This window comes from Vidua chalybeata, chromosome 16, assembly GCF_026979565.1.
Source record: "Vidua chalybeata isolate OUT-0048 chromosome 16, bVidCha1 merged haplotype, whole genome shotgun sequence".
NCBI lineage: Eukaryota > Metazoa > Chordata > Aves > Passeriformes > Viduidae > Vidua > Vidua chalybeata.
The window spans coordinates 9,821,187-9,833,608 of NC_071545.1; the positions used below are offsets into that span (position 1 = coordinate 9,821,187).

Here is a 12,422-nt window from a genome sequence, read left to right on the forward strand (position 1 = left end):
GACACGGGACAAGGGGTGCCAGCAGACACCCGAGAGCGTCAGGCGGGGCCCGGGGAGAACGGGCGGCCCCGCCGCGGGTCCCGCTCCCGGCCCCGCTCCGGCTGACGTCAGCACAGCTCACAGCCAACCAGCGCGCGCGGCGCGAGTCGGGCCCCGCCCCCCGCGCCCTCGCAGTCCATAAAAGCCGCGGCCGACGGCGGGCGCGGGACCGGCGTGAGGGGAGCGCGGACGGGACGGACGGGACGGGGCGGCGGGACCCGCTCCTGGCACCGCGGCTCGGCCCCGGCCGCCCCGCCGAGCGGGCGCTCCGCTCGCCAGCCGGGATGCTGCTCGTGGCCGCCGGGCTCCTGCTCGCCGTCGCTGCGGGCGGGCGGGGGTCGCCGGCCGGGGAGCAGGAGAGCCCGCCGGGCAGCCGCTTCGTGTGCACCTCGCTGCCGCTGGACGCCGCCGGCGCGGGCTGCCCGCTGCCCCCCGTGCCCATGCAGGGCGGCGCGCTGCCCCCCGAGGAGGAGCTCAAGGCCACGGTGCTGCAGCTGCGGGAGACCGTCCTGCAGCAAAAGGAGACCATCGGGAGCCAGCGGGAGGCCATCCGGGAGCTCACCGGGAAGCTGAGCCGCTGCGAGGGTGCCGACGGCAAGTCCGCCGCGGGGGCGTGGAAGAACGAGGTGGGCAAGGGCAAGGACACGATGGGCGACCTGCCGCGTGACCCGGCGCAGGTCATCGACCAGCTGAGCCGCACCATGCAGACCCTGAAGGACCGGCTGGAGAGCCTGGAGGTAGGGCCGGGCAGCGGAGCCGCCTCACGTCTAGCGGGCACTTCGGGCACGAGTAGTGCCCTAAATCCGTGTGGAGATGGATCCAAACTGGCCCAGCCCGGGGGCGAGCGGCTCGGTTTGGCTTGTCGTGGTCTCTTGGTTATTTATTTCCTCTCTTTAATGGTAAAAACCCGAAGGGGCTGCTCTTGAATGTGTTCTCCCACTGCGTGGGGGGAGATTATGGTTTCCCTGCTTGTCACCAGCTTAGTTTCTGTATTAATAATGTATAAATCTCTCTTTCTGGGGTTGTGACTTCATGTGGTTTGAGGTACAAAGCTGACGTCTTGGACAGTAAGACCTCGGCATATGGTGCTGAACAGACCAGTGGGAATGAGGAGATTGTGTTGGGCAGATGGTGCAGCTAAGATGATGTACTCGGGGCTGACACAGAGTGAAAAGAACGTGATTCTGTGCACCTCTGAACAGAAAGGGGATTTGGTCCAAGCCCACCGATAAGTGATTTCCATGAGCCTTTGGACAGTTCCCATGTTTTGAGTGCTGCTCATGCAAATGTTTCGTAGTGAGGATTCTCACAGGATTTGTGCTGATGTTGTTTTGCTTTTCACACCCTGAAAGCCTCACATGTGTGCTCCTGCTGTCCTCCAGTCAGTGCTGATGTGAGGATGGCGAGTAACTTCCGAAAGGCTGTTCTGTGAGTGCTGCAAGTGCAGTTTTGAATGAGCTGTTAGTATTCATTCCATCCTTTCATTACTATTGCTGTCTTTCTGAAGCATTCTTTTTAGCGTTGTAGAAGAGAAACTCCTCTAGAATAACATGGTAGGTGGAAATGTAGTCTTTTTTAGTATCTTTAAAGATACCAGTGTTATTTGAGAGTGTGAGGTGCCTCTTTTTTCTTATTCTTTTTGAGTAAGAATACTTTCACTAGTTAATACTTAGATGGCTCTAAAGAGCGTCTTACTTTGTAAAACTGCTTTCAAAGTAGCTTATTTTTTAATCTAAAATGAAGTGATAGTTTTTCTGTTTACTTTCATTGGCCATGTCACTAACAGTAAATAAAGCAAAAATAGACTGATGTTCCACCTGTATGCATACTTATAGAAGTACATCCGACCTGCTCCCTACATTGATGTTATTGAACTTAAATGTATGAAAACTGTTTCATATTAAGTGCTGGAAACCTCTAACAACAGTGCCCTTTTGTTTCAGGACCTGTTGGAGAGCTCCATGATCTTACTTTCCTGCTTTGAGCCGGGAGCATATCTGCATTTCACAGTTTCTGTTTCAGGAATGACAATTTCTTTCCCCTTGTTTGCCCCACAGCAGCAGCTCCGAGCCAACGTGTCGTACGCAGCCCTGCCCAGTGACCTGCGGGAGATGCTCCAGCGGCGGCTCGGGGACCTGGAGCGCCAGCTCCTGAGCAAAGTGGCCGAGCTGGAGGATGAGAAGTCTCTGCTTCACAACGAGACCTCAGCCCACCGGCAGAAGACAGAGACAGCCTTGAATGCTTTGCTAGAAAGAGTGTCTGAGTTAGAGAAAGGTAATTGCTCAGAATCTAAATGCTTCCCCATCCTGATTAATTTTGTTTACTCCTTCCTTCCAGAGCAGTAGATTAAATGTGGGCCTTGAGGGAAAGACATTAAGGTACTGGACTAAATAGTAGGTGACAGTGCAAATACTTGGATTCTCCTTTTCCTTTTATCTCAGGCTTCCTGCTTGACAGGCAGTTGCCTGGCTTTGGCTTCCTGTCTCTTAATTTGGCGTGTGTGGGTGGCTAGGATGAAACTCTTAGTGTTTGTGGGATGGAAGGATCTATAAGGAGGCAAGTGGAGATAGGAGTAAGTATGGCAGGGGTGTAAATAGCTACATAATGTCAAGCATACATCTGAGTAGAGCTGCCTTTATTTGGACTGAGAGTCATATGGACTAAATTTAATTAGCACAACTACCTTTGATGTAATGAATGGTATTTTATACCAGCTTTGTTTCCTGCTGCTTTGGAAGTATTGATGGTGGCCTTTCCTTTTGTTACTGGTGATGACTTTGGGTAACTGCAGCTATTTGAATTATGCTCTATTCTACCCTTAAAGCTTTCAGAGTTTACAGTAGATTACACATGGTCCACTGGGGGATACTCTTGTAATCCTAGTCATTCATTCTGATTCTTGGCTTAATTATTACTGAGATCTCCCTGCTTGAGTAGAATCTGTTTATTTGAATTACAAATGTCTGTGAGCACAGAACTCTTTCTATATTGACCGTATACATGTACGGAGTGGACTTTACAGAGCTGGAGTTCCAGTAAATATCACTGCCCAGTCCTTAAGTGATTTTCCAAGGTGAATAACTCTCTGCTTAAAAGCAGCTTAATGGACATCCCTTCCAAATGGTACAAACATGCATATCTCATGAATTCAGAAATGCAGCCTAATGGACTTGTGTGTAATACTGTATCTATTCTTTCTTCAAATAGAGTGAAGGAGGAAGATAATTTTCTACTGGCTCTGTCTTTTAGTATTTCCTGAGAGCCAAGATAAAGCCTAACCTGCAACTAAAGTTATGGAGAATTAGTGGCCTGTTAATGTCTTATGAGTCAAGTATAGCTAGTCCTTGTCTCTGAAAGATGTGACTCATATCAGAAGGAGAGAGTGGTGGGAGAACAAGACTGTGGAATTCAGTTAGGCTAAAAATAACTTGTTCCCACCTTTATTTTTTGTGTGGGGAGTGAGGGCTGTCTTGAGTCTCTGGGGAAGTGAAGAATTTGGGACAGGAACCAAGATTACAGCCTTTCTTTTACTTGTGTAATTTGCTCTCTATTACTGTACAGCTTGGCTGTTCTGGTTCATCTGCAAATCAAAGTGAGGGTAATAATGATGAAAGAACTTTTTTTGGTATTTTAAATACAGTCAATATTTGATCTGGTCTCATTTGAAAACAGTATTTCTGTTGTGCTTTTATTTAAAATGCAGTATTGTTTAGCATTTCTTCTCTACAACTAACTAGAGTCTCATAAGCTCCTCATTGTCCTGAGACTAAACAGAGAAAAAAAATAACTTTATGAGGTGACACTGTAAGCCTTGGATTTTATCTGTAGTTGTGACAGCTGATTTAGTTACCAATGGGGCAGAAGAGTTTAAAACTTGTACACCTGTTGTGGTTCCCAAAGTTTTCTCTTAATTCTTTCAGTGATTGTCTCCATTGACAGCAGAAGATGATGCAGTAGAAAAAGCAGGAGGTATAATGCTGCAGATAATAGTGCCTGGACTTCAGTGTGATTCCTAGCTTTGCTGGAGGAACAAACAGATAATTTACTACATCTAAACTTATTTTCTCTGTCTCTGAAAGGGAATAACAATATTTCTTGCCCATCTAGCCCAAAAATAATTGCTCTTTTAATGGGGTATGTTTCTGTTTTTATTATGTGAGATTGGCTGTAGCAGCCTAATGGAGGTTGTTTGGGATTAACCCTAAGACCCTGGTGTTTATTTGCTTACCATTTAGAACATTTGAGGTCTCTAAGGTTCCTCAAGACAAATTCAAGCCAAAGAGAAGCTTTTTCTTCTCCCACTCCCTTGTTCTGTGAAAAATGCAGCCAAAACACTTCAGTTGCTTCTGAGAAGGGGAACTGAGGGAATGCCAATGGTTTAAAAATATACATATGAGAATTGTGGCAACCTTTTGTGACAACAGCTTTTCATTTGGACTAGAGTGTGAAGTTTGGCAAGGGGATTGAATTTGTTTCAGGAATGTTAGCAAAGGAAATGAGTGAGACTTGGAAGAACAGGCTGCTAAAAAGTTGAGGGTGACTACTACAGAACTGGGGGGTTCAATTTGATTTATTAATACTTCTAGAAAGTTACTTATGAGCATCTACATCAACTATATGATACAGAGTATTGCAACTTCAGAAAGTTTTGGTCTTAAGGGTTCTCAATTTTGTAAGCATGTCTAGAATAGATCACTGGCTTTTTTATCACTTTTTTAGAAAAAGTGAAATAATAATTTCTGCTTTTATAGTAAATTGAGTTTCTAATCTTCCCATAGTTCATAGCTTGATATTGCATTTTTAATTCAGATCACTTTGAACTTTTCAGATCTTGTCCTGTTCAGTTGATGGGACAGAAATCAGTTCTGCTGAATGTAGCTGCTGTCTGGACTATGTCAGCGTAGTCTTATTTCAGATTTGCTGCTCAAAATGTGTTAATGTGTGTTAGCCTAAGTTCTTAACACAGAGATACTGCTTGTGTAACAGCAGTAGGGAAGGAAATCCTGGTTGTGAAGCACTGTGGTGCTTTAATAATAAGCATAGCAGAGAATCTGTTTTACTGACAGTAAATGTCTTAAATCAGTGTGAATTTTTTGAAATTGGGAGGCCTCCAGCCATGAACTAGGCAACAAAGGAGATTGTCTACCATCTATTCTTTTGCTCTAAATGAGCAGAAATAAACTAAATAATTATCACAATGTGGATAAAATCTATTTGCATTTTTGTGTGCAGCAAAATCAACATTCAGTAAATACTACTTCAATATACTTTTTTTTCTGTACCTCTCTAAAGTGATTAAAGCCAGAGATTATCAATATCAAGTATGTCTTAGCCTAAATGATCAATGCATTGTTTTGCTTAATGTTAAGGGTTTTTTTGCTCCATGTGTTTCTAGGTAACAGTGCATTTAAGTCACCTGATGAGTTCAAAGTCTCCCTTCCTCTTCGCACAAACTACCTGTATGGGAAGATCAAGAAGACTCTGCCAGAGCTCTATGCTTTCACTGTGTGCTTGTGGCTGAGGTCAAGTGCTTCTCCTGGAATTGGCACTCCGTTCTCATATGCTGTTCCTGGGCAAGCCAATGAAATTGTCCTCATAGAATGGGGGAATAATCCCATTGAACTGCTAATTAACGACAAGGTGAGATTTGACGAGCTCTTCGTTGTCAGCGTAACCAGAACAAGGCCTGACCCCTTGGTGCCTTTGCACTGACTCCTTCCTTCCCTCTGAGAGAAGCCTTTGAGGTGGTGCTGTCTGCTTGTCTGTTGTCCACTTGCAGATTGCAAGTCCATAAAAGTACTTGAAACAGAAGTTAAATTGCACAGATATTTGTGTGTTGAGACCAAGCAGCTTGACATTAGATGTGCACATGCTTGTGTTGTCTGAAGTTACAAGCAGGTCTTGGCTTCTTGGTTTTTCTTATGAAACACAATCAAAATTTGAAGGTACAGCATTGCAAGACTTGTGAGATCTAAGCCAGTTGCAATATTTCTATCTTTCTAATTGTAGAAGTTGCAAATGTTAAATGCTAAAGACAGAGCCAAAAGGCTCTCCACATCATGATCTGGTGACTGAACATCAGTTTAATACAGTTTTTCAGACTTTAGATACAGCTACTTCATACAATTGATGGTTTCTGACAAGCTGGAATAAAACATTGAAACTTGTCATTAAAGCAGTATCCTTTCTCCCCAGCTTCAGTTATGTTTCCTGGTAACTCGCTGCTCTCTGAGGGATCAGGTGTTGGCTACACAACTCAGGTGGTTTATCTTGTGGCTGATTATGGATGTCTAGCAGTCCTATCATCCTCTCAGATCAATAACCAATTATTTTTAATGGTTTGTGGAAGAGAAGCAAACTTGAGTCTGCTTATCTTTAGCAATAACTTTTTTTCTCTTCAGTATTGTCTGTAATAGCAATATTCTGTGAGGCTTTTATTTCTTCCACATCACAGCTGCTCCAGAGCCCACTGCACTTGTGTCTTGATGTTGATCTGAGAAGGATTTCAGATCAAACTCCTAAAGGAGCATAATTCCTCCTTATTGTGAGGTCTAGGGAACAGTTCCCACAAGTTCTCCTGGTAGCAGACAGATCCATTTGCCAAAGTTGTTACTGCAAATGGTTCTGGCAAACCCCAGATTTTAAGAGGAACTTAACGTGAGCACTGGATGGACTCTCACTAAGCACTGAGATTGAAACAACAAATGCCACAGATTAATGTGCAGGGTGGGGGTTGGTCTCTTCTCCCAAGTAACAGGCAACAGAAAAAGAGGGAATGGTTATAAGTTTTGCTAGGGGAAGTTTTAATTGGATATGAGCAAAACTTCTTCACTGAGAGGGTTTCAAAGCTCTGGAACAGGCTGCACAGGGCAGAGGTGGAGTCACCATCCCTGCAGGTATTTATGAGAGGTGTAGATGTGGCCTTGGCAGTGCTGGGTTAATGATTGCACTCGGTGATCTTGGAAGGATGTTCCAACCTAAATCATTTTATGATTGTGTAGAATCCTACAAAGTAGGATGTGGACTAACTCTTGCCTCTATAAAGTTCTTGCTTTTGAGGACTGAGTAAATACTGTTCCTCTTTACATGGTGGACTTGAATGGCTAGATTTAGATTGCCACATGCATTATTTTGTTTTTTGTAGGTTGCTCAGCTCCCTCTCTTCATCAGTGATGGAAAATGGCATCATATCTGCATAACATGGACAACCAGAGATGGAATGTGGGAAGCTTTTCAGGATGGAGAGAAGCTTGGCACTGGGGAGAATCTTGCTCCTTGGCATCCAATTAAACCTGGAGGTGTCTTGATCCTGGGTCAGGAACAGGTGAGTGCATGACAGGGTGTTCCAGGGTTTAAACAAAATCAAAACTCCCCAAACAAACAAGAGCTGTGAGAATTTCTCTGTTGAACACTTGGTCTTGTTGTATACATGTATCAGAAAGACAGAAACAAGGCAACAAATACTTCATTAAATCACACATTGGTATATTTGTTTCACTTATTAAATATTCAGAATATTCATGTTGGGGTTAAGAATAAGTCATTTTAGAATATTGAAAAAAAAACCCAGAGGATTTTGAAGCTTGCCTTTCTAGTTAACATCTCATAAGTCAGGAATTGTATGGCTTCTGGCTTTACATTATTTCTCTACTTACATTTACTAAAGAAAGCAAATATTGTGACAAGTAGCAGGAAATAGCCTTTCTTCAGGATTCCCAGCAATGGAGCAATGAAAAATTAGTTTTGTGTTGATATTGATTTTAGTAGATACTTTAGTAGATATCCATGACATAAATGACAGAATGGCAAGTTCAGTATCCTAATACACTCTGCAGAGCAGATGCTCCAGCTCACTGGTGAGTGTCTGGCAGGTTTCCTTTATCTCTGCCTGCACTGTGCTGGGGTCTGTCCTGTGCTATCAGTTCCAAGTCAGTGGAATGACTGGATTAATTCAAAAATTAGTGATTTCTGTCTTTAGGTAGTGAGTGGAGCAAGCAAACACTTCTAGACTTATGCAGTGACAGTTTGAATCCCTCATTTGTTACAACCAGCAAAGCCTGGGTGTTTAGATCCAAAGATCACATCTGAGAGACCCTTCAGACAATTGGCAAGGACTGCAGTTATGGTTTAATCTATAGCCATAAAGCTTTCAGGGTAACCTTACACATCTGTGCAGTTCTTGCTGGAGTTGTCCTGTGCTAAGCTTCTGCAGTGGCTCTTAAATTAGCCTCAAAGTTTAAAGCTGCCTTCCTGCTCTACTGCTCAAGGGCGAGGTTGGTTATGTACAGCCTTTTTGTGGTGTTTTGCAGTCACCACTGTTTGCCCTCAGTTGCTTGGACACAATTTAGGTTGGAGCTTGTCACTGAATGCCTTGTTCAATGTAGCCCTTGTAGAAACTCGAATTTGTCCACCTCTGTGACTGAACTCTGCACCCCTCTCTAGCAGTGGGGCTGGATGGGGGAGGGACTTCAAGTTTGAACAAGAAAATGCCAAAATAACCTTCTCATCTAATCCTAATTCTCATGTGCCTGAAGGACACAGTAGGAGGAAGATTTGATGCAACTCAAGCCTTCGTTGGGGAGATGAGCCAGTTCAATATATGGGACAGGGTCTTAAGAGCTGAAGACATCATGAATATTGCCAACTGCTCTATCAACATGCCTGGCAACATCATCCCCTGGGTCGATAACAACGTGGATGTGTTTGGAGGTGCTACTAAGTGGCCTGTGGAGACGTGTGAGGAGCGCCTGCTTGACTTGTAGCTGTGATCACTTCCCATCCAAGTGCCCCCTTTAGTAGGACAATCTTCTGTGCAATCTAAAGCACTTATTTTTCTCCTTGCCCTTCCCCAGTCTTAACTCCTTGAAAGAATAAAATAAATTGAGTAAACTGCCTCAGTGCAAAGATAGCTGCTAGTTTGGGGCATTGAGCCTGGCTATGAAAGGAGCACTTCTTGACTAGAGCAACCCTTGCTTTCCTATGGCCTGATCCAAAAATGTGCATTGGCCTGCAGAACCCTTTTGGTTGGGCCTGAGCTTAGACCATCAGCTCTTCTGCAGGGAGGGAGAACAGTGTGCACACTTAACTCTCATGTTGAGAATGTGCAGTGCTGACAGCACCAGGAATAACAGACTAAATGTGAACCCTTCCTTCCAGTCTATTGTCTCCTATTCAAAATGAAGCCATTCTTTTTTAGCCCTTTTTTTAAAAAAATCACTTGATCCTTACACTGCAGTGGTTATGGTGCAGCTATGGATAGAGCAGAACAGCCACTGTCTGAGTGCAAGGCTTTTGCTTCTTAATTTGCAGATTAGAAATCCTTATTTTATAATAAAGAGGTGATGCATTTGAGACACATTGTACCAGTTCAATTTGAAGGAAGGGCTGTTTAATCAGCACAGCTCCATTGAAGCAGAGGTGCTTCAGGTGAGGTTCTGTCCCAAAGCCTGTCCTTTGCTAGCCAGGATCCCAGCATAGGTGGGTGGATGAAAGATTGTACTTGTATTTTCTGTAGGCTGAATGTACTGAATTCTTAGTGACCTGGCTTGTACACTTTTCTCCATTGTTTTTCTTGCTTCAGTCAATGTCTTTATTTTTTTAAATATACAAGCTGTGATTAAGTGAATTTCCATTTTGTTTTGCTTTGAAAGGCCTTTTTATGAGCAAGTGCCAAAGTTCAGTTTCTGCTTGCTGAGAATTGCTATTTTTCCAGCATAAAAGTCTTCTGCACTGGTTTATATGTTATTATGATGGTCCTATGTAATATGAAAATGTGCTGCTTTTTCAATTCTTGTTGACTGTCTCTTCTGTAAGCACTGGGCTGACTACTATATTTTTTTATCATTTTCTCTCAATATTTTGCAAACAATGTTGCTGTTTTCCTTGGCATTGATGTGACTTCTTGGTTTGTGGCTCACAGATAGCAAATGCACTGTACTGGGAAAGAGTTAATACTTTTGTTATTTAAAAGAAAAAAGGATTTAAAGGGGGGGGAGGGGGAATTTATAAAGCTAAATATCATATTTTATTTTTCATATGTTTGAATTGTAAGAATAATATGGTGACAGTCCCATTTGTAGGGTAAAGTTACATATTTCCATGAATATGTAGTACGCTGTTCTTAAAAGAAAATTCTTATAATGAACTTTTAATTAAAATGCACTGTAAAATGAGTCTCTTAATTCTTTTATAGTCACACAAGACACTGAATATTGTCTTTCATAGCTTCTATGAGTTTACCTGCTGTCTCTCTAGACTGGTAGAAGTACAGTCTTGTAAGAAATTTTCTTTAGTCCCTAAATGTGTCAAATTTATTCCCTAAATGCCTCAAGTGTTAATTGGCTTTAAAATATACACACACACACACTGCATCCTCAACCTACAGCAGTACTTTCCCTGCCCCAGGGGAAAAACAAACCACAAAACTCACTTCATACCAAAAGAAACTGTGTTGTGAGGTGAGGAAAAGTGCAAAATTCTCATCTCCCATGGGCTGGCGCCCACAAGAGGTATCAGCCCTCCAGGCAATCCACCTTTATTTATCAGCTTTTTTCAAAAGAGGCTGCAGGAGCTAAGCTCTGGAGTTACACATATTTCACTCTGTTCTTAAAAGGTGCAACAGTGAAACTGTCTTGGACACTTTGCTGGATGTCCTGGAGCCTGTGGGGGTGGTGGGGTCTGCTGTTTAAAACACCAACACCAGTGTTTGAGTTCAGTACTTGGTTGAGGGAGGCCTTTACACATCTCTTGGCCATGTTGATCTTTATTCAGAGTTATTTAAACACACTCACAGCCTTCAGCCATATGCACCTGAGTAAGAAGCCCCATCTCCATGGGAAGGTGTTAATGGTGGGAGCTGGACTTTGTTGGGTTGGTTTGGGTTTTACTCATTAAATAGTTCAGATGGTAGGGATTTTGGAGGAAGGTTTTGGTTTGTTGGGGTTTTTTAAGACATTGATTCTTCAGGAAAAGCCAAAGGTATGTATTTCTTTGGAAAGGGTTTATTTTGTTATTTTTTTAATATATATACACATATACATTTTATTCTTTCTTTTGTACCTTTTCATTAAGAAGAAAAGATGTGTTAATTTTTGTACCTTTATCTGTTATTCTACTGCTCCACATTCTGGGAGTCACATGTTTTATATGAATATATAAGCAGATATCAAAACAAGAGTAAATATTACCACATTCCAGCATCTGTATTGTTTATGGAGCGTGGAGCTGACAACACAATCTTCAGTTCCCAAACTGCTCTGAATGCACAGAAGTAATAACTTATGGAAAGCTGAGTGGTAGCACTTGGAATGTGCAGTAGTGCAGATTTCTAGAAAATGTGTTTTTATTTAAAACCAGGCAGATCTGGGACTCCTAAAAGCAATATCAGTGATGCCAACAAGCCAAGGTGCTGGGAGCTGTGACTGGCCAGGTATGCAGGTGCCTGCTTGGCTGACAAGTTGAACATTTGGTGTGTTTAAATCCAGTTATATTTCTTCAAAGATCAGTTGTTTGCCTATGTGCCTGACCACTAGAAAATGTAGTCGTCTCATGTGTTTTGAGTTTGCTTGAAGGCTCCAGTTACACACAGCTGTCTGTAGGTGAGGGGAGGAGAATCACCTTTGCCTCTGGAATCCCCTGTGCATGGGAGACCGGCTCCTGGATCCAGGCAGCTTCTGCCTGGGCTGCACTTGCTTGCTGAAATGCTGGTTTAGGTCTCAGAAATGCAAGGAAGACCAGCAAAGGTCTACCTCCATTTTACACACATTTCCCCAGTGAGTGAATACCTGGGACTGCCAGGGAGAAGCTGATTGTGTTTTGCTTCAGAGACCTGATTTCCCTCAGGCCTTTCCCAAAGGTGAAAAGCGGGTCAGTAGTGAAACTGCTGTGTTGTATTAGGTGTTTAAAGCTGGCAATTTCTCAATCAGGGTAATGGTTGTTCTAAAAAAATGCTGCTGTAACTACAGGTTAGATTTATTTCTTCTTTGCTAATGGGACCTGACTCTATGTGTAAGGATTCTTCATCCAGCTGATTTTAGTTACCCAGGTTGGGAGGGAAGATCAACCTTCTTCTATTGCATCATCCTGAATCCTGCTAGGAGTGCAGAAACCCTAAAAAAGAGACACTGGTCTGGCTGAGGCTTCTGATGATCCCTTGATGCTGCTTAGAAATCTGAGACAAGACACAGCAAGAGCCCTGCTGATGGAGAGAGTCAGGCACTGCCAAACCCCTCCAGAAATGAAAGGTCTCTCCTGGTAGCCAGGGAATTGGGGTGGGGGTTGAAGGTGATGTGGGATTTTTCCAGAGATCTTTCACCAAAAAGTCTCTGGATCTTTTTTCCCCTTCACAAAGAGAAACTTGGTCTTGAGAATGTTCATTGTTAGCT

The 12,422-nt window shown here is 43.2% G+C and overlaps 1 protein-coding gene across 2 annotated transcripts; it reads left to right on the forward strand.

Moving 5' to 3' along the window:
• Positions 1 to 236: 236 nt before the first annotated feature.
• On the forward strand, positions 237 to 10,211 carry NPTX2 (neuronal pentraxin 2). 2 transcript variants are annotated; one of them, XM_053957307.1, is made up of 5 exons: positions 237 to 776; positions 2,100 to 2,313; positions 5,435 to 5,679; positions 7,184 to 7,363; positions 8,574 to 10,211. In XM_053957307.1, the coding sequence occupies exons 1-5, from the start codon at positions 324 to 326 to the stop codon at positions 8,799 to 8,801; spliced, it is 1,320 nt and encodes a 439-aa protein (XP_053813282.1). In that variant the 5' UTR covers positions 237 to 323; the 3' UTR covers positions 8,802 to 10,211. The 2 variants fall into 2 exon arrangements, with proteins under 2 accessions (XP_053813282.1, XP_053813281.1); XM_053957306.1 differs by having other exon boundaries at positions 238 to 776; positions 2,097 to 2,313.
• Positions 10,212 to 12,422: the final 2,211 nt, after the last annotated feature.

What these genes read in the sequence shown, in the direction of transcription:
- NPTX2 (XM_053957306.1), top strand. Translation starts at nt 324, where the DNA reads ATGCTGCTCGTGGCCGCCGGGCTCCTGCTCGCCGTCGCTGCGGGCGGG. An exon ending in ACCGGCTGGAGAGCCTGGAG is followed by an intron (nt 777 to 2,096) that starts GTAGGGCCGGGC and finishes TTTGCCCCACAG; the next exon opens with CAGCAGCTCCGAGCCAACGT. An exon ending in AGTGTCTGAGTTAGAGAAAG is followed by an intron (nt 2,314 to 5,434) that starts GTAATTGCTCAG and finishes ATGTGTTTCTAG; the next exon opens with GTAACAGTGCATTTAAGTCA.